Below are 22,500 nucleotides of genomic sequence, written 5' to 3'. Positions count from 1 at the left end.
CAGGCTCCTCAGACCGTAACTTTAGTCAGACTGTGTTTCAAGTGTGTCAATTCTCTTTTCTCTTGCTTCTCGTGGTTCTCTTGTTTCTTGGGCCTTGTGCACCCTGCAGAGGTCCAAACGCAGTAACAACCCCAGGCTGTCCTGTTTATTTCCACTCCTTATTTGTTGCTCCTGCACAAATTCAGCCCTTTGGCAGGGCCGTTTGGAATGTGTTTGGAATGCCCATGGTCCAGCAGCAAGTAGGGTGGACTAGACTGCTCTCTTCCGCTGCCCACGCGGCACAGTGTCCAGGCGCCGCGCTCATCGAGCTGTCCGCCAGCAACGTTTTTGCGAATGGCCAAGGAGCTCCGGCCAGTCTCAAGAGCTGCTGGACATCTGACAGGCCTGCCGTGCCCAGTCGGGAGTTTGTGTGTCTGGCGCAGCAAGGGTGCCCGGGGGTGGATGTGTGAATGGGAGCCAGTGGTGGTGGCAACTGGTGGGGGGGTGACTGAGTGAGTGAGTGGGGATGGGTTGGGGTTTGGGGTTAGGCCGGCTTTGATAAATGAGCCCGAGGTCCCAGACCAACTGCTGCACACCGTGCCAAACCCCGCCGACCAGCTCCTTGGAAGAGCGGACAGCGCAAGCTGCTCTCTGTTTTTTTTTTCTTTCCTTTCTTTCTTTCTGAAGGAAGGTGTGTGTGTGTGTGTGTGTGTGTGGGTGTGTGTGGGGTAGGTTGGGCAGACGCGGCTGCGGCCCAGATCCATCACGCTAACGGCCTCATCCATTATCCGCCTCGTTACGCTCGTATGGCGTCGCGGTGTCCAACCCCCCCCCCCCCCCCCCCCCTCCCCCCCACACACACACACACACACCCCTAGTGTGCACCGCTTTTGCCGGTTTCAAACCACATTAACTGTTACATGCTTAAGGTTCACGGCAGCCACCAAAGTACATTTTTGTGTAGGAGTTCTTTTTAAACATCAGTTTTGAAGAGGGGAACTGGCACACACTTAACTTAACACAATGCCTTCAAAATTGCTCAACATCTCTTTGTGAAGTAGCAGCCCACACTTCATTTGACAAGCCAGTCTTCTGAGACAAGTCACTTTTTTCTCTCTTTTCCACAGTTAGTGTAAAAAGTAGCTGTCTGTTATATGAAAGCATGTATGGCTTTTCGTCACATACCCATGCATTGAACGATGGACTTTCTTCTGATTCCTAAACACCCAAGATAAAAGCATCAATCATGAGGTGGTTATAGAAAGTTTTGACATACCAAGGGAACATCTTCACTTATTTCCTTATTGTCAGCTTTCATACAGTATCTACCAAGGCTGTCAAGTTAAATAAGTTGACCATCAGCTCACATGTTCACCCATTCAATTTATTTACACTGTGTACTCTGGAATGCTTGTCCAATGTGATCTTGAAATGCCTCATCCAGAGTACATTCCAAACCTCTTTGCCATGTCTCCTGTACAAGTTGGCCTCCTCTCTGTGTGTAGGACTTCCTGCTGAGGCGGCTGCCCAAAGACGTGTACATCCCGCTTCAGATCAACTTCTCGGCGCAGACCACGGCGGCACAGACCCAGAACATCATCATGTCCAAGCTGGACAAGCGCCGAAAGGGGCTGTACGGCCCTCCCATGGGCAAGAGAACGGTAAGCAGATGTTGCACAGGTGTAAGACAGGTGTGTGTGCGTGTATGTGTGTGTGTGTGTGTCTGTGTGTGTGTGTGAGTGAGATATGCATATATATATATGTGTGTATGTGTGTGTGTGTGTGTGTGTGAGAGATATGCATATATATGTGTGTGTGTGTGTGTGTGTGTGTGTGTGTGTGAGATATGCATGTGTGTGTGTGTGTGAGAGATATGCATATATATGTGTGTGTGTGTGTGTGTGTGTGTGTGTGAGATATGCATATATATGTGTGATGTGTGTGTGTGTGTGTGTGTATGTGTGTGTGTGTGAGAGAGAGATATGCATATATATGTGTGTGTGTGTGTGTGTGTGTGTGTGTGTGTGTGTGAGATATGCATATGTGTGTGTGTGTGTGTGTGTGTGTGTGTGTGTGAGATATGCATATATATGTGTGTGTGTGTGTGTGTGTGTGTGTGTCTGTGTCTGTGTCTGGGTCTGTGTGTGTGTGTGGGATATGCACATATATATGGGATAGACGGATACATTATTGCAGACCAGACGTGTTGTCTTAATGTGTCCATAAGCCAACTCCCTCAGAGAGCATGTACAGTGTTCACCGAGCCTCTAAAGAGAGAGAGAAGACATAAAGAGTAAAGTGGCAACAGTATGTTGAACAGAACTTTTGACCGCTATCTTATTAGTAAAGACAAAGAAGTGAAGTGGCAGCATGGAGTTTGGTGGGTGTTTTGCCGCTGCATACTGTCTCTCACTGTGTGGGGCAGGTGGTGTTTGTGGACGACGTGAACATGCCAGCGCTCGAGACCTATGGCGCCCAGCCACCCGTGGAGCTCCTGAGGCAGTGGCTGGACCACTGGAACTGGTACGACCTGAAGGACTGCTCCATGCTCAACCTGGTGGACATCCAGATCATGTGCGCCATGGGCCCGCCTGGTGAGTCCACCCAAACCACCCTTCCCCTTATTTGGAGTGGACAGATGATGGAAGACCAAGCAATCATTATTTTCAGGATATGCGTGAAGCCAAACTGTTTTTAATGAATTAAATCACCACTTCAGGTGAGGAAAGTTTATGTTTGTTAATCTTAACAAATGAACGAGATTACTGTATAGCCTTGGTGTTCTGTTGATTCTTCTTCTCAGGTGGTGGAAGAAACCCAGTGACACCCCGATTCCTTCGCCACTTCAACACGGTGACGATTAATGATTTTGATGAGAAAACCATGTACACCATCTTCTCCCGCATCCTCGATTGGCACCTGACCATTCGGTAACTCACTGAATTCCTTCACCCCAGATTCAGTATGATTTAATACAGGGGTGTCAGACTCATATTAGGCAGTGGGCCGGATTTGTTGGAATGAGACCTCGTGGGGGCTGTCATGGTCCGGGTCATTGTCATATTTCTGCGTGGGTAACAGATTTTTGTTTGATGATATCCTCCTTTACTATACCCAGGGATAAGCAAACAAGTACAGATCATGTACTGCTGTCATATACTGGTCTTCCCATGTCAGTTTGCTCTGCATCTTCCTTCCTGAGGATAGTTTGTAGTGCTAATCATAGATATATTGCTTGCAGTTCTCAGTTGTTTTGGTGCTTTTCTCAGATCAGAATGAAAATTCTCATAACTATTAGTTCAACCTCCACAACATTTAGTCATTTGTGCACATAATAGTAGCAATTTCTCCTTCCTCTGAACAAATTGCAAATGCTTTTGAACATGTATCAGTTGATTTGTCATGTCAGTCAAAATAAACTATACTTATGGATGCTGAATAGTTGTTCCCAATAAAACTAATAGTCTTCATTTCATTGCTTGAGTCATTACATACAAAATTGGTCAACTAGTTATCAAATTCTGTCACAATGCTGTAGAATTGCAAAGAGCATATACAGTAAAACTGTGAAACGTACATATTCAGGGCCAGATGTACGTACATTTGCAACGTTATCAGCGCCATGGACAAACCGCACATTGCGAACGCTGTCAGACCCAAGTTTCCGTCGTATTTACAGTTTTTCTCAGTCGCTTTGGTGCTTTTCTCACATCACTATTACTGTAACATTTGCACAGCAGTTAGTGCATTTCTCAAAACAAATGAGAAGTAGTGCAAACTGCAAAACCTAGTGGAGTGGAGTAAGTGACACTGAATATGTACGTTTCACAGTTTTACTGTATATGCTCTTTGCAATTCTACAACATTGTGATAGAATTTGATAACTAGTTCACCAATTTTGTATGTAATGACTCAAGCAATGAAATGAAGACTATTAGTTTCATTGGGAATGACTATTCAGCATCCATAAGTATAGTTCATTTTGACTGACATGACATAAGCAAATGATAATGTTATAAAACAGCAGAGAATTGTACGAAAGCAACTGATACATGTCCATAAGCATTTGCAATTTGTTCAGAGGAAGGAGAAATTGCTACTATGATGTGCACAAATGACTAAATGTTGTGGAGGTTGAACTATAAGTTATGAGAATTTTCATTCTGATCTGAGAAAAGCCCCAAAGCGACTGAGAAAAACTGTATCAATCGTCAATCCTTAGTGTAAACTGCGCTTTTCTCTGCCTTTCTCATAAACGCAATTTACGAACGTCCACAACTGAATGCCAGCGCCTACAAGCGCAGTTGAATGAAGTTAACTGATGACAACATTAAAAAGAATCAAACGTTTAGCGATCATGAAAAAATACCATATGATAAGATGTCAACAAGTAAGGAGATAATTAAGATCAGTAGTTCTACTTAAAATACTTGTGCATGTAGGCTATGGAAGATTGGTCAAATCTAGCAAGTAGGAAAGTTTAAGTAAATGACGTGAAAGTGAAAGTAAGACATTCGAAAGGCCAACGAAAGTTAATGTTGCTTTTGATAGTAGGGGAGACCGGGTATGGTTGTAACATGGGGAGAGTTGTAACATCACCAATTCCACCAATCAGGGATAAGATATGAGCCATGTGACAGTTTCTGACTGCTCAGACTTCCTTAACGATCACACATGGACATTTTCAAGTTGTTAGTGCCATTTATCCCGGAGTAAGGAGAAAAATTCAACATCTGAGGTAAGAAAGTAACTTTTTTTTTTTTTTTTTTTTTTTTTCTAGTGCTTTTACCATTGTAGATACAGTTGTATGAGTTACATCAGGTCAAACTATAGTTTGTCTAGTAAAGAATGGTGTAGCTCTCTCTTGCTAATGTCAAAGCACCATGCTAATACAGCTAGCTAAACAATGGATGACAGTGGTGGGGTAGGTTGTAACACAATTTTTGAATATGTTACAACCTGTGGAATGGGGCTAGTAGACCCATTTAATGTCTGTTTAATTTCATCTTTGTGTGTGTGACTGTTCAGCCCTCTCTCTCTTTCCATGAGAGACACAAATACATACACACACAAAAGTATAAACGCTGTGGTTTTTATATTTAGTTTAAAACGTTAATATGATCTTCATTCTCTATGTGAAGAACGGATTGTATGGTATACAATATGTTGGTGAATCTATTTTCACACCTTGTGTACCCTGTTTATGCAATAAATCAGTATATCAAATGGAATTCCATTGTTTTTCTGCATTTTTTTTGTACCTGTTACAATCTACCCCAATAGGTGTTACAATCTACCCCAGTAGTGGGGTAGGTTGTAACAAAGGTACACACTGTATTTGTCATAATCTCACAAATTCTGTAATATAGTTGAAGAGATTTAAATGGTTGCCACTTGTAGTAGACAAATGTGGTTACTTTGCCAAAAAGTTCCAGAACTGTAGCTTTAAAAGAAATGGTAGTTTTAGGTGCTGAAGAAAAATGTGTTACAACCATACCCGGTCTCCCCTACAGTACAAAGACTTACAAAACTGGTGCTCTAAATAGCGATTCTGTTGTCTTTGAAAGGTTCTCTTATTGACGCATTGAACTGCAATTTGGATTAACACCTGCTTTTACAAGGCGGAAGTATTTAGGCGCAGAATTGACGTGCGCTTTCAGGAGCAGTCTTTGTACATACCGCGGAATACATAACTAGGCGCTCTTTACTCTTCCCCTCCCATCTTTTTACGCTAAACTCCCACTTTCCCCTGGATCCTCCCATGAATGCATATGCATGACATTAAAAACGCAATCTGCCACTTTCAGCTCCCACGACAGGCAGTTTGCGCTTTTACATCATTGCGGCCTGTTTGTACATACAGTACTGTACCTCGCAATGATTTTACACGCACGTTGCGAAACAAATACGCCTGAAGTGGGCGCAAAAGCGTTAGTACATCTGGCCCTCAGTGTCTTGTACTCACTTACTCCCCTAACTACAGCAATTTGTAACTTTACTGTAGTTTTCAAATGGTTGTACAAGTACTGTATAGTGCTGTCTTGAGCATTTTAAGGTAGTGTCACCGAGTTCTGACCTTTTGCATTGGAAAACACTGAGAGAATGTGTAACAATGTGTCATAATGAAAACATGACAAAGCCATTTGACTATCTTGTTCATAAACGATGGTGTCAAGACTTCTCATTTTGATGACACTGGCAGTTTCATTGACATAAATACTTGCTTTTGAGGAACGGACTATCCATTTTGAGCAAGTGACGTGCTTTTGCAGGTTATCCACGAGGTTTTGCAGTTTGCACTAATTGTTTTGAGAAATGCACTAACTGCTGTGCAAATGTTAAAAGCACCAAAGTGACTGAGAAAAACTGTATTACACATTATTGAAGACAACTGGATGTGAATATCTTGTTTTGGCACTAATTTTCCCCTCCTACCCAAAACATCGGGGGGGGCCGCATGAAAGCTGCTGGCCGACTGGATCTGGCCCCCGGGCCTTATGTTTGACACCCCTGATTTAATATGTTTTTGTTTAACTTAAATAACGATAGATAGATAGATAGATAGATAGATAGATAGATAAGTAGTAAGTAAGTTGATAACACCTGTGATAAGCAGTTTGGAGTCATGGCAGTAGATAGATACTTTATTGATCTCCATGGGGAAATTCAAGAAGCACTTCAGTATTGAGAAGCACTGTGTTTGTGGTAAATAATTGTGGTTAAACTCATTCCCAGGTTTGCATTCCCGAAGCCATTTGCCAGCCTGACCCCTCAGATTATAAACGGCACCATGTTTGTGTACCAGGAAGCCACTAAGAACCTTCTGCCCACCCCCGCCAAGTCCCATTACCTATTCAACCTCCGTGACTTCTCACGAGTCATCCAGGGAGTCTGTCTGTCCAGGCCAGAGACGGCCGACAACCCCAAAGCCATCAAGCGCCTCTGGGTGCATGAGGTAATCCCTATGTGGGCAGCCCTTCCCAGTGGGTCCCTATATGACCAGTTGAATAATACAGCCTTTAGCCTTGAATACCGTTTTTATTGGGAATACTACAAAACAAGCTTATAGATAAATGGAAATGGCCATTAAATTGAGGGCATTAAAAATTGTTCTGTAAAAAAAGTTTTTCATAGTAATAATGATAACATTATAAAAACACTATATACATTACACTTGTGGATAATTGAATATTATTGATGCAGAAATGCTCCTATGTTAATTTCTTGCCTCTCTGTCTGTGTCCATCAGGTCCAGCGGGTGTACTACGACAGACTGGTGTACAAGTCTGACCAGGCGTGGATGGTGGGCTGCCTGCAGAACGTGTGCGACAGCCACCTGAAAGAGAACTTCCACCAGCTCTTCCAGCACCTGGACCAAAACAATGACGCGTGCGTGACGGAGGATGACCTGCGCAGCCTCATGTTCTGCGACTTCCACGACCCCAAGGGCAATGACCGCAACTACCGGGAGGTGGCCGATCTGGAGCCCCTGCGGCAGGTGGTGGAGGGCCACCTGGAGGAGTACAACAATGTGAGCAAGGCGCCCATGAACCTGGTGCTCTTCCGCTTCGCTATCGAGCACGTGTGCCGCATCTCGCGCGTCATCAAGCAGCCGCGCGGCCACGCCCTCCTGGTGGGCGTGGGCGGCAGCGGGCGGCAGTCGCTCACGCGCCTGGCGGCGCACATGGCCGAGACGGAGCTCTTCCAGGTGGAGATCTCCAAGAGCTACGGCATGACGGAGTGGCGCGACGACCTCAAGGTCTTCATGCGCAAGTCCACGTCCACCGAGATGCACGGCGTCTTCCTCTTCACCGACACGCAGATCAAGATGGAGTCCTTCCTGGAGGACGTGAGCAACCTGCTGAACACGGGCGAGGTAATTATGTCATTATGTCATTATTTTCTGCCATTGGTAATCACCTTGCTCTGCTCTATCTCCATCTCCATGGACACCTATCCAAAAACATCTAACAGCGTTACTTTCACTTATACGTACTTTGACACTGTGTCAGTTGCTGTAGCAAAGCTGGTAGATGGACTATCATCTTACTATTGTATTTTCCTCATTGCTGTATTACACGGCTCTTCATAGTGCTGCAGAATGCTCCATTTACTTGAATGGGCCTTCCCAACGTTCGGAGGTCTGATATTTCTGTATAACAGACATGTGCTCCGCTGGCACGTCAGAGTCCTGTCCGCCCTGTCGGATACATTATCCCCTACTTGTTGATTGTTTGTCTTGTTCTGTCTGTGTCATGTAAGCTACTGTATGTCTTAATTTCCCTCGGGGTGAACTAAGTATCTGGCTGTCTATCTGTCTATCTATCTCTCTATCTCTCTATCTATCTATCTATCTATCTATCTATCTATCTATCTATCAATCTACAGTGGGTACTACTTCGAATTGTCTGGCTTCCCGTGTGATTCTCACGTGACTTCACGCGTGAATCACGTGTCTTTTATTTATATTTCCCCAATGAAGCTGCAATGACCCAAACAACCACCAGGTGGCACTTGTGAGCAGGGTTAGGAACGCCGGTTTTTGCCGCTTTGAGTCTATGCGCGCCAGTATGCTAATGTATGGACCATATATTTACCCGACGTTTTTTTCAGTTGTTTCCACAATATTACCCCCATATGAGCTTTCATTTCGATGGCTGATAGGCCTACAGTACGTCTCCTGCGACAGTCCCATTTAGCACTATAATCAAACAATCCAAAAGTTAATTAAATCCCGAAACAAACTGTTGTATCTAAATGAAAACATCCATGTGTCTATCCAAGGTGCCCAACCTGTTTGCGGTGGACGAGAAGCAGGAGATCTGCGAGCGCATGCGCGTGCTGGACCGTCAGCGTGAGCGGGACAAGCAGACGGACGGCAGCCCGCTGGCGCTCTTCAACATGTTCCTGGAGCGCTGCCGCAGCCAGCTGCACGTGGTGCTGGCCATGAGCCCCATCGGAGACGCCTTCCGCAGCCGCCTGCGCCGATTCCCCGCGCTCATCAACTGCTGCACCATCGACTGGTTCCAGGTCAGCCCTGCTGCCACCAGCGTGTGAACACTCACACTTGCACACGTATACACACACACAGACAGACACACACACACTTTTACAGCCACTGTCTACTTTTACCGCCCCCCCCTTTACACACACACTAACATACACACACAAACACACACATACAAATACACTCACAGCCACTGTCTACTGTCATTCTCCCAACACACACACACACACACTCAGTCACTCTGTCTACTGTCACCCCTCCTCCCCATCCGCCCTCCCTATACCCACCCACCCACACACACACACACACACACACACATACATGAGTATTGTCTACTTCCAACCTCTTTTGTTCATCTGGCATTGTTTGGCAGACCTCTGATTCACTGTGGAGCACCAACTGGCATTGTCAGAAAAAACTCAATGTGACAAAAATTGAATTGAAGTGGCAGTCAATTTGCTTTGATGAGGGTGCCATCTGCTAAATGAAAAATCAAACTCTCTGAGCGCAGTTTATTATGTGTGTTGCAGCGGAGGCCTGCAGTGGCGAAACACTAATTGTACACAATGAGCATCTCTGGTTTTGGTGTAACTTCACCAGGTCGCGTCTTTTCAGATCAGGTTCATCTATTGTCTGTCATCCCAATTATGTCGAACTTCTATGAAAGCGAGCGGCGTGTTGGAACTAATTACAAATTTCAGACCTGTGTCAGCAGGAGATGTGTCGGCCACACACTGTGTTGTGTGTGTGTGTGTGTGTGTGTGTGTGTGTGTGTGTGTGTGTGTGTGTGTGTGTGTGTCTGTGTGTCTGTGTGTGTCTGTGTGTATCAGTGTTGTAGTCAAGTCACTATGCCTCGAGCCCAGGTTCGAGTCCCCAGTGTTCAAGTCCGAGTCAAGTCCAAGTCATTAAAAAAATTCCAAGTCAAGTCCGAGTCAAGTCCGAGTCGAGTCCGAGTCGATCCACGTCGAGTCCAAGTTGAGTTGAGTCCATAAAGTAAGCATACATGTCGTTCCATTTTTTCCCATTGCAGATGAAATCCTTGAAAGCAAAACGGACAATCTTCTGTCTCCAAGCAGGGGTGCCATCACTTGTGTGAAAGTAGTATTGCCAAATTTGTTGCCAAACCCAATGTGTTGTATTATATTGGAGGGAATACCATACCATAGCCATACCATAGCCTACGATAGCCCAGTGTGTGTGTTTGATGCTGAGTTTTGGAGCTGAAGATGTGACAGCCTCTTTCTCTCTCTCTCTCGCTCTCTCTCTTCCGTTTCAGAGCTGGCCGGAGGACGCCCTGCAGGCCGTGGCCTCCCGCTTCCTGGAGGACGTGGAGATGGAGGACGAGGCGCGCCTGGGCTGCATCAACATGTGCAAGAGCTTCCACACGTCCACCATCAACCTCTCGGCCCGCTTCCTGGCCGAGCTGCAGCGCCACAACTACGTCACCCCCACCTCCTACCTGGAGCTCATCTCCACCTTCAAGACGCTGCTGCAGAAGAAGAGAGCGTAAGGGCCACGCCTGGCATGAGTTGGGAGGATGATTAGGGGGTCATGCTACATGCTAATGCTACAAAAGAGCATTAGCATTATGCATGATAGCATTAGGCGAGGATCACATCAGCCAGCGGCAAGCGGCAAACGTAATGCAACGCTCAGACCATAATAAGTTTTATCTCGTTCCTAAGCAACACAAACGGTTTGTCAATTGAATACGCTCGCGTTGCGCTTTGAAAGTTGAACCAAGTTCAACGCTCAGCTTGTTCAACGCTAGCTTTACGCCAGCATTGCCACCGTTCCGCTAATGAACCATAGAGAAGAATAGGAAACTTGCCGCTGGCTAATGTGATCCCTGCCTTACAGTATGGTAGGATTGTAGCTTTATGATTCCTGTTTTGTCTAGTTTGTCAATGGAGAACAGAAAATAATGGCTAAGAGTGACAGTAATTACTTCCAATGCCAGAGAGGAAGTAAAAGAAAATAATAAGAGCTATATAACTATTTCTACTACTAAAATAAATTATTAAAACATAGTTTTTTTGATTAGTTCAACAACCTTTGGAGCTTGTGAATATGAGAGGATGATGCTGATGTTGAAAATGTTGATAATGACTCACTTGACCTAAGCTTTCTTTTCTCCTGTGTGGAACATAGGCCTTTGGGTCTGTTTGACACATCTTGTGTCAGCGCTGCCCCAGAAATTATAGTGCTTGATGATGATGGTGTCCCTGACCCTGCTGGTGTGTGTGTGTGTGTGTGTGTCCAGCGAGGTGATGACACTGAAGCGGCGCTATGAGGTGGGCCTGGACAAGCTGCAGTCGGCCGCGTCGCAAGTGGCCACCATGCAGGTGGAGCTGGAGGCGCTGCAGCCGCAGCTAAAGGTGGCCAGCAAGGAGGTGGACCAGATGATGGTGATCATCGAGCACGAGTCCGTGGAGGTGGCCAAGACAGAGAAGGTGGTGCGCGTGGACGAGGCGGTGGCCAACGACCAGGCCATGGCCGCCAAGGCCATTAAGGACGAGTGCGACGCCGACCTCGCTGTGGCCATGCCCGTGCTGGAGTCGGCCCTCGCAGCCCTGAACACTCTCACCCAAGCGGTGAGGCACAGGAGAGGGGGAGGGGGAGGGGCAGTCTGCTAAATAATGCCACAGAGGTCTATTTCACTCCTCTGGGTCACAGAAACCAATAGATGATGTCAATGGCATACGATTCAGAATACAGAATACACCTGTACACAAGAGAGATATAAATTCCTTGTGTTATTACTGTGGGACTTCCCACACTGTCTGATCATCAACCAAACCAAATGAATACTTTACAGTATAAAGTAATGAAGTAATATGATTCTAAGATATTGATACAAGATAAAGCATTTCAATAGATATGTACATATATATATATTACTCGGCTCTTCATAATGCTGCAGAATGCTCCATTCACTTGAATGGGCATTCCCAACGTTCGGTGGTCTGCTATTTCTCGATAACAGGTCGTTGCAAAGTATAACAGACCTCTGTCAAGGAAAATGGGTTTTGTGCTTGACATTCACGTCTTTTATATCAGTCCGCAAGTAGTCAGGTCACTTCTTGCATTGGAACTTCAGCATTGGAAGCAGACGGTTGATCAGCTGTGTTCAAAAGAATGTTTGATTCAAGTTCAGCGTGTGTTGCGAACTATTTGTTTCTGTAAAAGCCACTATGAAAGGGTAACAAATAAATATAAAGAGTCATACCGTGTGGAGTTTATTTTTCGTTTTTGCAAGTAACCGTGTAATAAGTGGGATAATGTGTAGAACGCCGGTCATTATTGGAAAATAAGTCTCGACAGGGCGAACAGGACCCCGACGCGGTCTTATTTCGTCCTGAAGGGACTTATTTTGTCCAGCATTCTATACATTATGCCTTACATATTGCAATATGTATTACAATTGCAATATTTATATGTGTGTGTATTACAGAATATTACTGTTCATTTATTTAGTTAAGGTGGCAAATAGCATTTTTCATCAAACTAAGTGACATGGCATTTAATGACAACGCCTCATTGTTAAGTAGAAGTTTAGGTAATAAAAGCATTGCTCCTCTTCTATCCTTTGTAGGACATCACCATGGTGAAGGCGATGAAGAGTCCACCGGCCGGCGTGAAGCTGGTGATGGAGGCCATCTGCATCCTAAAGGGCATCAAGCCTGACCGCATCCCCGACCCGTCAGGCTCGGGCAAGAAGGTGGAGGACTACTGGGGCCCCGCCAAGAAGCTGCTGGGCGACATGAAGTTCTTGCAGAGTCTGCACGAGTACAACAAGGACGCAATCCCGCCCAGCCAGATTGCCATCATCCGCAACAAGTACATTACCAACCCGGACTTCGTCCCCGAGAAGATCCGCGTGGCGTCCACTGCCGCCGAGGGTCTCTGCAAATGGGTGTGCGCCATGGACTCCTATGACAAGTTAGTATGGTTACCATGGGAATCATGACAAACAAAACACAAAAGCAAACACAAGAGCGTCTTGTTTGTCAACACCTCTAATACCTTAACATGCCTAACTCTCTTACTGTGCACTTCTTTACCCGGACTCTTTTGCACTCTCTCAAATTCAGTAGAATTAGTACTTCCTGTTTGCTCCAAGGTCAAGACTGTTTGTTGTGCCGCAACCGTATGTCACCACAAATAGAAGTGTCTGCCAAAAAATGAAGAGACCACTGCACATTTCTGATGTCATTCTGCGGTTGCTGAGTGACATTCAAATGAGTTGACGGTCATATTCAAATTTGCAGTGGTCTCTTAATTTTGAATATGACCGTCAACTCATTCGAATGTCACTCAGCAACCGCAGGATGACATCCTAAAAATGTCCAGTGGTCACTTCATTTTTTTCCAGAGCTGTACATTAAAAAACTCTCAAGCACACACCCAGGTTTGGCATATGCATAAGACAGTTACAGGCAGAGTAGAGAAATGTTTAATGTCTGTGCATTTGTAAGTTGATGAGCTCAGAATTCATATTTGTTTCTTAAACATTTGGTTGCATAACATCGATCATTTTCTAAACACAATGTTCTCCTCAAACTCCACCGCACACTTTGCTGGAGAGAGGCTTGGAAATGCTCACTTTTGGGAGGACAGTGTTTCCCAGAGAATTGAATTCCATTTGTAGTGGTTGGTTTGTAGAATTAACTTGAATGCAACAGTTTAACAAATTAGCACAGTTTAGCACAGTTTAACAAATTAGCACAGCGTGGTTATGATGCTAACCAGATTTAAGCACAATTTAGTACAACCTGGAAAATCCTTGTGTGGTGGTCAATGTTGATATTGTGGTGGGCCGCCACAAATAATTGAATGTATGGGAAACACTGGAGGAAAAGAAGAGAGAAGGAGAGAGAAGGAGAGAGAAGGACAGATGCCCTTTGCCTCTCTGCCCTCAGGGTTGCCAAGGTGGTGGCTCCGAAGAAAGAGAAGTTGGCGCAGGCGGAGGGCGAGCTGAAGGTTGCCATGGAGAGCCTCCAGAAGAAGCAGGCCGCCCTTAAAGAGGTCCAGGACAAACTGGCCAATCTGCAGGAGACGTTGGAGGCCAATAAGACCAAGAAGGCTGACCTGGAAAACCAGGTGAGCTGGACAGGCCACAGTCATTCTGACCTTAACATGAACACTCAACTGCTGGAATTTCTTATCATTATTTATTTCATTTTAAATGAGTCCAAGGACATTGTGGGTTCTGATGGTGTTGGTTGTTTGTTTCTGAAGATGCTATTTGTTTAAGCGTTATTTGGTTTTGATGTGGTTTGCATGACATTTGAGGATTCCATCTGAGTAATTTTCTTCCCCTCGGAACATAATTTTGGTGAAAACTGCAGAAATGTCTTGTGTGTCCCCGTAATTTGTCAAATAGATGGCAAAAGATCATAAATCAACAAAACCCATCTGTCAAATTTGTTTGCATATTTGTTGAGAGTTTAGAATTTATTTTTGCCTTCAAAAGACTTTTTTCTCTCCCTTCCCTCGGCATCTGTTTATTTTCTTGCTGCTTCTTGCTCTGTGTGCTTTGAAGCCACAAAGAATATCACCCGACGCGTTCCTCTTTGTTTCTCTCTCTCGCTCTCTCACTCGCTCCCAATGGTCCCCTGCCATCTCTGCACGCATTTGTCTGTGGAGGAAGAGTGTCAGTCACCGGGGGTCTGGGCAGCTCTCCTGCCGTGAGGGTCTTGTCTCTCTGTTGTGTCCCATTTCGCCGCCTTTCATCTTTCTCTTCCACCCTCGTCTCTCCACCAGTGCGTTTCAAAGGGAAGAAAATATTTATGTCGTCTGATCTCTCAAGTGGCTGCTCCCACCGCGTAACATGTCAGATCAATGATTTACTCGTGGGAATAAATAAATAAATAAATAGATAGATAAATATAAACACAATCCGTGACCTCTAATAGAGTACATGTCTGGAGAGGAAGGCGCTAATTTGTCTCGGAATCTGACCTTGGCCAGACAGAACGGTGTTTCACAGTAGCAGGTTTACTTGTTTACAAGGGAGCAGATGTCGGGAGAGGCCACACAAATGGGTGACCTTGCCCGTCATGCCATTTTATCACCGTCTCCCCTATAAACAATGTTTTCACAAGCGTGACCTGTAACATGGCGGCGTTCCCTTCCTCCTCCTCCCAACCCCCAGGTGGAGCTGTGCAGCAGGAAGCTGGAGCGTGCCGAACAGCTGATCGGCGGCCTGGGCGGGGAGAAGACTCGCTGGAGCGAGATGGCGCTCCACCTGGGCGAGCTCTACACCAATCTGACCGGAGACATCCTCATCTCGGCGGCCATCGTGGCCTACCTGGGGGCTTTCACGTCCAGCTACAGACAGGTGAGCGCAGAGCTCCGAGACCCCAAGCAGCTATACATCACTGCACACGCGCACGCGCACACACACACACACACACACACACACAAGATATCTGAGCTCAAATAAGACCGAGTCCAAGTGTAGCATACACAGATGGTAAATAATGCCTGCTGATTCACACCATGAAATGTACTGTGTGTATGGCCGTATAATGCATGCAAACATGAAAGTCTGTGTCGGTTCATCAGTCACAAACAGAGCAGCGGGGTACAGCTCCATACCAGCATCAGCTTCACTATGGGAGCGCATGGATGACTGAAGGCCCAGGCACACTCTGATCCACTACAACCACGTGCTGTGCTTGTGTGTGTGTGTGTTTGTGTGTGTCTGTGTTTGTGTGCGTGTGTGTGCAAGGGTGTGCGTGTTTGTGTATGTGTGTGTGTGTGTGTGTGTAAGGGTATGTGTGTGCGTGTTTGTGTGTGTGTGCTAGTGTCCCAGGCTTCCACTCACCATTGCACTGTTTGATGTGTACGTGACCGTGGGATGCCAGCTACTTTAATATTTAACCGTCTCTGTCTTTATGAAACTCATAGGGGGGCATATTAAAGCAGTCCCTTTGTCTCTCCCAAGCAGATGCCGCTACACATGCTCCTCATCAGTTGTCTGTTTTTAACAACAAAAGCCACGCACATAAAAAATGAATGAGGCCCGTTAAATATTAGTGCCACAGGGAAAAGATTTAGTTTGGAACTCCACTAGATGTTTTCAGATTTTTCACTGTTTTCCATACCAAAAATCAAGCTTTTCTTTTTTTGTTCATATTGTATTCTATTCCAAAGAAACACAAACTAAAAGAAAACATTGTAACAATCTAGAGAGCTTGTCAGAGGAAGTGAGATTTGTTTATTTTGCTGCAGTTTTTGCAGGGACAGCCGAAGAAGTGACTGGCATGAATAGGGGTCTTTAGTGGCCCCAGGCTATGCTGGAGTGTGTAGCGGAACAAATGCTTTTCAACACCTGACATGCCATTGTGTACTTTTCTTTATGTGTGTGTGTGTGTACCAGGCAGCCACTACAGAGTGGATGGACCTGTGTAAGTCCAGAGAGATCCCCTGCTCCAAAAACATGTCCCTGATGAACTCCCTGGGGGAGCTGGTGAAGATCCGCAGCTGGACCATCGCTGGCCTGCCGTCCGACAGCTTCTCCATCGACAATGGCATCATCATCTCGTGAGTGACCCCTCCCCCCCCCGGCACCAGCAATGTGAACATGCAAACAAACCCAAACAACCTGTGGTCATTACAGAGCTAGCTGGACACGGGCGCTAGGCTCCTGAAGTGTGGAGATATAGTCAGTAATGCAGGTGTAGCAGTTGGGGATTTGCACATGTCATATTATAGCCCTCCATGTCAAACTACCCACTGGAACAGGGGCAGTAGCCAGTTGTTGTTTACCAGTCCAGCAGAAATCTGGACACAGGCCACGTATTAAGTGTTCAGTATGCAGCACGGCACTGTAGTCCTCTCGCATTTCTACACCAAAAAAAAATAGTTCCTCCTGACTCCGCTGTCCCCTCTCACCTCATCTCACCTCTCCTCACATCTACTCTCCGTCGCATCTTCCTCCCACTCACCCCTCCTCTTCCTCTCCTCCTTATCTTCTCCTCACAGCAACGCTCGCCGCTGGCCTCTGATGATTGACCCGCAGGGCCAGGCCAACAAGTGGGTGAAGAACATGGAGAAGGCCAACAGCCTGCACATCATCAAGCTGAGCGACGGCGACTTTGTGCGCACCCTGGAGAACTGCATCCAGTTCGGCACGCCAGGTCAGCAGCACACGTGCAGTACCACTGCCCGCCTACAGGGGTCTCTGTATTACCACTCACAACTCCTTTTTTTGGAGCGTTTGATAGTGATGTGTGGAGGCTCTCGGTTCCCCTCTCCACCTCTCTCTCTACCCTTCTCTACTCCTCCCTCTCTACCCTTCTCTACTCCTCTCTTCCCCCTCTTCTCCTCTCTTCCCCCTCTCCACCTCCCTCTCTACCCTTCTCTACACCTCTCTTCCCCCTCTTCTCCTCTCTTCCCCCTCTCCACCTCTCTCTCTACCCTTCTCTACTCCTCTCTTCCCCCTCTCCACCTCTCTCTCTACCCTTCTCTACTCCTCCCTCTCTACCCTTCTCTACTCCTCTCTTCCCCCTCTTCTCCTCTCTCTCTACCCTTCTCTACTCCTCTCTCTCTACCCTTCTCTACTCCTCCCTCTCTACCCTTCTCTACACCTCTCTTCCCCCGCTCCACCTCTCTCTCTACCCTTCTCTACACCTCTCTTCCCCCTCTCCACTCTCTCTCTACCCTTCTCTACACCTCTCTTCCCCCTCTCCACCACTCTCTCTACCCTTCTCTACTCCTCTCTTCCCCCTCTCCACCTCTCTCTTCTCCTCTCTTCCCCCTCTCCACCTCTCTCTCTACCCTTCTCTTCTCCTCTCTTCCCCCTCTCCACCCCTCTCTCTCTTCCCTTCTCTACTCCTCTCTTCCCCCTCTCCACCTCTCTCTTCTCCTCTCTTCCCCCTCTCCACCCCTCTCTCTCTTCCCTTCTCTACTCCTCTCTTCCCCCTCTCTACTCCTCTCTCTCTTCCCTTCTCTACTCCTCTCTTCCCCCTCTCCACCCCTCTCTCTCTTCCCTTCTCTACTCCTCTCTTCCCCCTCTCTACTCCTCTCTCTCTTCCCTTCTCTACTCCTCTCTTCCCCCTCTCCACCCCTCTCTCTCTGCCCCATCTGCCCCCACCTCTGAGGGTTGTTTGCTGATGAGTGGGAGCCGAAGGCGCCGCTCTTCCTGTCTTCATTTCACGCCTCCAGTGTCCCGCAGGAGGCCCCCAGGTGGGAGTGGAACCTGATAGGCAAATGAGCCATGGAATCTGACTGGTGCCAATTGCCTCTCTCCCCCCCCCCCTCTCTCTCTCACTCTCTCTCTCTCTCTCTCTCTCTCTCTCTCTCTCTCTCTCTCTCTCTTTCTCTCTCTCTTTCTCTCTCTCTCCCACTGTCTCTCCTTGTCTTTTTGCTGCTCTTTTTCTCACTCTTGTCCACCTGCCGTTGTGAGGTTTGTCGATTCCGTTTGGCTCAAGTCAACAGGCAGTGGGAACAGTGGGATTTGTTTGACCTTGTCTTGAGCCCTGTGTTGGAACTGAATTATTGCTTTGCTCAGATTGAAGTAGTAGTGGCAATAGTAGTAGAACAATAATGTATTTGTCTACAGCAATAGCACACACACACACACACACACACACACACACACACACACACACACACACACACACACACACACACACACACACACACAGTATTTATAATTAAATATAGTTAAAATACTCCTGAGATAGATTAGAGAAAAAATGGAGATACTGTAGGGATATTGAAATTACCTTTGTTTCCTTGTGGTGTTTAGTCATAGAGGGTACAAAGGAATGTTTGTATCTATTGCTTTTTTAGCTAGTCAGTGTTTGAGCCAGCAGACAAGGCTTGGTATTCAGGCTGCAGGCGATGGGTCCTGTCAGACAGAATGGATCCTGCCTTCTGAAGCTGTTTCTTATACAACTCAGACAGAATGGATCCTGCCTTCTGAAGCTGTTTCTTATACAACTCAGACAGAATGGATCCTGCCTTCTGAAGCTGTTTCTTATACAACTCAGACAGACTTTTCTGTTAAACACCAGTGACACAGCTACACACCTTACAGCGACACAATGCTATTCTTTTACCTTTAAATAACCGCTTCTAACTTGCTGGTGCTGCACAGGCTTATAATAGGGAGAATGAAGTCTCTAGCATAGCCAGCACAGGCGTAGTACGCTTGATATTGCACTAGGTAATGTTGTAAGATGGGTAGTAGGATGACTTTTTTTTAGTCTGTTTTTTTTTTTTTTTATGAACTGGATACTCTCTGAGCGCTAAATATAATTTAATATTGATGCCAAGGTGGCATAGTCATCAATTCCTCCATGGTGTTGCTTTAATGACCTTTGAAATAGCATTTGTCTGTTTTACATTGGTTGAAGCATACCAACAGATTAGGGAAAAAGTGAAGATTGACTCTATAAAGGATTTGTGAAAAAAAGAGTCATCAGAGACCTGTCCACATTAAACTTAGCCAGCTTTCTCAGACAATAGAGACGCTGTTGACCTTTCTCACACAGCCTGTTAGTGTTGCAGTCTAAGCTCAGCTTGTTATCAATTATAGTCGCAAAATACTTGTTGTGATTATTCCTATGTCCTGACCATTTGTTTTGACAAGGCTGGAGTCCTTATGTCTAAAATCAATGCACGTGCCATTGGTCTTAGTCACATTTAGTTCCAAGAAAGCTTCACAACATCATCTTACAAAATAGTTCATGACAGGACCGGGTGATGTTTCTTCCTCCTTCAGCAAGCTCACAATGACTGTCACTTCACAATGTGGCTGCTATCGATCTTGGTTCAACCGTTGTTAGTGCACAGGGCATAAAGAGAGGAGAGGGAACGCAGCCCTGAGAAGAGCCAGCCTCTGTGAGATCTGTTTGTGATGAACATTTTATTAAATGTTTCAGAAGACTAACAAAACCAAAACACACGAAGTCCTCCGAGATCTGTTTGTGAGGAAGTCCCAAGATCCAGCCAACTGTGTTAGTATCCAGCTGAAAGCGTTCTAAAAGCTTCTGCACCAACAGTTGGGGCTGTATAGGTTTAGAGCCTGTGTCCACCAATAGTGGTTTTTGCTCTGACGGCGGCAATTTTCTATACAAATCCTATGAAGTTCAACGTTCATAGCGTTCAGTGCCCTCGGCGGGTAAAAAAGCCTTGCCGCTAACTGTTTTTTTTTTCGCCACGCACACTCAGAGCGCTGAAAGATGAAATCTGTTCAACTTTTAGAACAGCGCTGGGCTTGTCAATGTCACTTCTCTCACGACGACCTTTTGGATGCTATTTCACTCCAGGAGAAGTAACTTTGCAGGAGGTTGTTTTGCATGTCAACTTGCTCTCACAGTCCTCAGATTTTCATTGTTGGTTTTTAGTATAATGTTAGTCTTGAAAAACATCATCTTTAGGATAGCCAACTCAGTTGTGTTGAGTCAGTCAGTTGAGGTACGGCAGCAAATTACGTTTGTACACAAAAACATAAAGATATTATAATACATCATATAAAAGATACCAAGCAAAGAGGTGTAATTGTATTTCATTTTCTTTTCAGTTTTGCTTTAACCAGACACAGCAAGATAATGAACTTCCTTTCCAGTAATGACAGCATGTGCACTGAGTGATGCATCTGACATGCTGCTGTCATGCCCATGTTTATTCCTCCCTCCTACCTGTAGTGCTGCTGGAGAACATTGGTGAGGAGCTGGACCCAATCCTGGAGCCTCTGCTGCTCAAGCAGACCTTCAAGCAGGGCGGCAGCATTTGCATCAGGCTCGGCGACTCCACCATCGAGTACGCGCCTGCCTTCCGCTTCTACATCACCACCAAGCTCAGGAACCCCCACTACCTACCTGAGACTTCAGTCAAGGTGAAGCTCTTACTGAATGCAGATATATTTCTTTTTAAAATGGATTTATTCATTTGGTTGATGGTTTTATCCAAAGCGACTTACGTATGTCAGTTTTCACAGGGCCAGTCGTCCTGGAGATAATCAGTGTTAAATGCCCTGCTCAAGAGCACAATGGTGGCAAACACGACCCACAACTTTTTGGACCACTGCATGCTAGCCCATCTCCTTAGCCACTACGCTACCACTGCCCATAGTACACACACACACACACATCGGAAGTAAACACATACATTACATTACATTTCTAGAATGTCTCCACATTCCAAGAATGCTGTAGGTAAATGCTTATCTAATACATCTGATGTAAATTGCTGCATCAGTCTACGTCTAGATATGGAAGTCACATGAGAGCATCTTCTGGACCACCATCTTGTTTTTCCCTCACTGACTGATTGATTTCCTCTTGGGCTGTGTTCTCATGGAGAGCAATCTTCCAGCAGCAGTGCAGCTCAAGCAGTGTCGAGTGCAGACAACACGTTTGACATTATCTCTCAAATATCAATTGTTAATGTTTCTGTAAAACTGCAAACTGGCAGCTGGACGAGGCAGGTGTGTTTGTGCATGTTAATGAGAGCTGCATCCTCCTATATTCCCCTTCAAACAGCTGCGTGCGTGGGCTCTCAGAAAACGCGCCGAGGAAAAGAATCTCCTGCAATTTGCTGTAATAGTGAGCAACACTCACGCTGAGAAAGTTTTGTGTTTTTGTGCAAGATGCAGTTCTTGATGGTCTCGCCTGAAACAAGCATTCTCTCAGAGAGACAAAAAAAAGGGAGCGAAGTGAACTCCTATCCGTGAGGCATTAGTATTCAGGAAATGACTGCGTAAATAACTCTCTATGTGCATATTGAAATGTGGTGGTCTTTTGCCCAGAAATGTTGTTGCTATTTGCATTTACACATTTTTCATTAAAGCAAGATCTTCTCAAGGACGCCTCCCAAGTCAAGTTTCAGCTCGGAGTCTTCATCAGCCCTTTCTTCAGGGGCGACGACCCTTTCTAAGCTGCATTCAAAATCGGTGTCGGGACTAATTGAATTCATTTGCATGGTTAAAAAAGGTCAAATATGATGCACACTTGCCTAACATGAGCCCTGAGTCTATCAGTCTGAATCTGCTCAGAGCACACACACTACGCAAGTAACTGTCACTCTCCCCAAGAACAGCGCAGCTAAAAAACAACGTGGCAGAAAAAAAAGCGATTTAGAAAAAGTGGCGCATAAAAGTAAATGGCATTATTAAGATGAGGCATTACTGTTGATCATCCCTTGGGCAGTCATTTGCAGGGCGCCCGCTTTACAGTCGGCCATTAAGCCAATCTGGATGGGTTTTTTGCGAGCGGTGCGGTCTGGCTGACTGCCTCCTGACCTGGCGATGGAGGTGCATTAGACCTCGTCTGGTTCCCCCAGCAGCTCTGTCTGAGCAGCCGGCCAACCTGACCAGAGCAGTGGGTGAAACCAAACGAGCCCCGGGAACGAGGGCCACCGGAAAAAACCCCAACATGCTTAGAGAGTAAAGAAGAGGGCCTTGGCTAAGAGCCTTACTCGATAAGTCAGTGGTAGTTTTATTTATTTATTTATGTATTTATTTATTTGTCAGTCACAGGTGCGCTTAAGTGGCCATT

General features: G+C 45.9%; 1 protein-coding gene across 2 annotated transcripts in view; it reads left to right on the top strand.

The window, feature by feature from the left end:
* Positions 1-22,500, top strand: part of dnah7 (dynein, axonemal, heavy chain 7) — an 89,183-nt gene that overhangs the window by 37,346 nt on the left and 29,337 nt on the right. For both annotated transcript variants that reach the window (XM_042073020.1, XM_042073031.1), the window contains 14 exons: positions 1,485-1,640; positions 2,405-2,573; positions 2,783-2,909; positions 6,715-6,934; positions 7,229-7,855; positions 8,764-9,009; positions 10,263-10,492; positions 11,250-11,580; positions 12,582-12,928; positions 13,909-14,089; positions 15,144-15,329; positions 16,374-16,537; positions 16,979-17,133; positions 20,650-20,840. In XM_042073020.1, the coding sequence (XP_041928954.1) occupies positions 1,485-1,640; positions 2,405-2,573; positions 2,783-2,909; positions 6,715-6,934; positions 7,229-7,855; positions 8,764-9,009; positions 10,263-10,492; positions 11,250-11,580; positions 12,582-12,928; positions 13,909-14,089; positions 15,144-15,329; positions 16,374-16,537; positions 16,979-17,133; positions 20,650-20,840 (3,330 nt within the window). The remainder of the gene's footprint in view (positions 1-1,484; positions 1,641-2,404; positions 2,574-2,782; positions 2,910-6,714; positions 6,935-7,228; positions 7,856-8,763; positions 9,010-10,262; positions 10,493-11,249; positions 11,581-12,581; positions 12,929-13,908; positions 14,090-15,143; positions 15,330-16,373; positions 16,538-16,978; positions 17,134-20,649; positions 20,841-22,500) is intronic.

The sequence above is a fragment of the Alosa sapidissima genome, chromosome 2, assembly GCF_018492685.1.
Source record: "Alosa sapidissima isolate fAloSap1 chromosome 2, fAloSap1.pri, whole genome shotgun sequence".
Classification (NCBI taxonomy): Eukaryota; Metazoa; Chordata; class Actinopteri; order Clupeiformes; family Clupeidae; genus Alosa; species Alosa sapidissima.
The sequence above is the reverse complement of the archived record's forward strand: the minus strand, read 5'-3'. Positions and strand labels throughout refer to the sequence as shown.